Here is a 1965-nt window from a genome sequence, read left to right on the forward strand (position 1 = left end):
AGTTACAAGCAAATTACAGCAAAGTTTTATAAAGGTGGATCAAGTCTCCCCAGTCTCTTTGTCCTCGTTTCCCTCTATTTGTATTTTTTTCCCACATTACCCTAAATTGAAAACTGTTGTTTGTAGCTGGTTTTAACCCGATAATTTCAACCTTGCGATCTATCTACCACAACACAACATGCTAAGCTCAAAACAATTATCTATAGCATTGTTCGTTCATTTGACATTACGATAAAGCATACTCTGGAAGGTTGCACATGATTTCCATTAAGATACATCCACAAGAAGCGTAGTAATGTTAAAAGCTGATAAAGCTATTTGAAGGCATTTGGCGTTGATAACGAACATTCTTGGTATATAAACTATCCAACGTTAATAGAATTTCATCAGTTTTAACCATCGAAGAGGTTATTGCACGTGCTCCAAAAATGATTCTGTTCCTACTCCCGATTCTGGGCTTGGCATCGGCCACAAACGTATTCAAAGATCCACGATGCATTCAATACAGCGCGGGAGCACAGGCAATGACCTTGCCCCATAGGACAGATTGCACAAAGTTTTACATCTGTGACGCAGAAGGAAATGCACTGGAGATGCGATGTCCAGGTAAACTGTATTACAGCGCCGAAGAAGGAGTTTGCTCGTTCGATTCATCAGCTTGTACCGGCGGAGAGATCAATATTAATGAAGAACCTAAGGAAGTTCCCTCCGATAACGAACAGCCCATCATTATTGACAATGGATTCAAAAATGAACAGGAATTCCTTCAAATGGTACATTTTGTTGCATTCTATCTCTCCAACCAAATGTAAAGCTTCAATATTTTTCAGGCTTGTTTGGATCAACCATCTGGAGTGACTTTTCCATTAGCAGATGACTGTTTCTCGTACGTAGTATGCTTACAAAGGAAACCAATCATTTTGACCTGTCCAGATGGTTTGGCTTACGATAATCGAAACAGCAAGTGTGAATTCAAAGAAGTTGCTAATTGCAAGTCTCATCACGTCCCGATGCCGCTGAAACCAGTCGATGTCTCAGAAACATTCCCAGAACGTACACCAATTGAAGGCCTAGATAACGGTCAGTCAGCATGGAACGTGCCGGATCTACCGCTTCATAAACCAGCTCCAGAAGCACCAATCATCTCGATTCCAATGGAACCAGAACGACCAGCAGAACCAATTTTACCCATGCCACAGCTCCCCATCGTTCCACTCCCAGAGGAACCGATTCCAGTCCCACAAAACCCAATTCCAGATCCAGTAATACCACGAGAGCAGGAATTCATGCCATACGGCCCGGTCACTTACGGAGATTCGAGATGTCCGCAACGATTCGACCCCAACCATCCAGTCCTTCTTCCTCATAGCCGGGATTGCACCAAATACTACGTATGTGTTGGAACCAATGCAGTGGAAAAGCAATGCCCCAACGGACAGCACTGGAGTCTCCAGAACAGCTGGTGCGATTTCCCTCAACGGGCCAAATGCATTGCCATGTGAGTGGCCACAACATATTAACCTTGTATGCATGTAAAGTTGAGGAAAATATATCCAATTAAATAAACGATTATTAATAATAAATGCAAGCAATACACTTCAATACAACAATAACGAGTATTCTAACAAAGTTCTAACAGCAGATGAAAAAAATATAATGAATTTTATTATAACTGAAGAGCTTAAAAGCGAAGGGACAAAAAACTAGTTTTGTGAAAATCGATTTTGAAGTTTTCATCCATTTATTCCATACATAATGTATGGGAGCCAGAAAAACAAGCCAATCTTCTATGCATGATGTTATTTTTTGTTATTATTTCTGATGGATGAAAAAATCATGTGCCTTTGGATAGCTTGGAATCTTACCTTCGTTCTGTGCAAACACAAATCCTATCTGCTATTGAAAGTTTTTAAAATTACCTAAAGCATTAAACAGTACTTCTCAGTGCCATTTTGACGTAGAAGT

General features: G+C 40.4%; 1 protein-coding gene across 1 annotated transcript; it reads left to right on the forward strand.

The window, feature by feature from the left end:
* The first annotated feature begins 368 nt into the window (after positions 1 to 368).
* LOC110678739 lies at positions 369 to 1610 on the forward strand. The gene is made up of 2 exons (XM_021852016.1): positions 369 to 773; positions 831 to 1610. The coding sequence occupies exons 1-2, from the start codon at positions 429 to 431 to the stop codon at positions 1500 to 1502; spliced, it is 1017 nt and encodes a 338-aa protein (XP_021707708.1). The 5' UTR covers positions 369 to 428; the 3' UTR covers positions 1503 to 1610.
* The last annotated feature ends 355 nt before the right edge of the window (positions 1611 to 1965 follow it).

This window comes from Aedes aegypti, chromosome 3 (assembly GCF_002204515.2).
Source record: "Aedes aegypti strain LVP_AGWG chromosome 3, AaegL5.0 Primary Assembly, whole genome shotgun sequence".
NCBI lineage: Eukaryota > Metazoa > Arthropoda > Insecta > Diptera > Culicidae > Aedes > Aedes aegypti.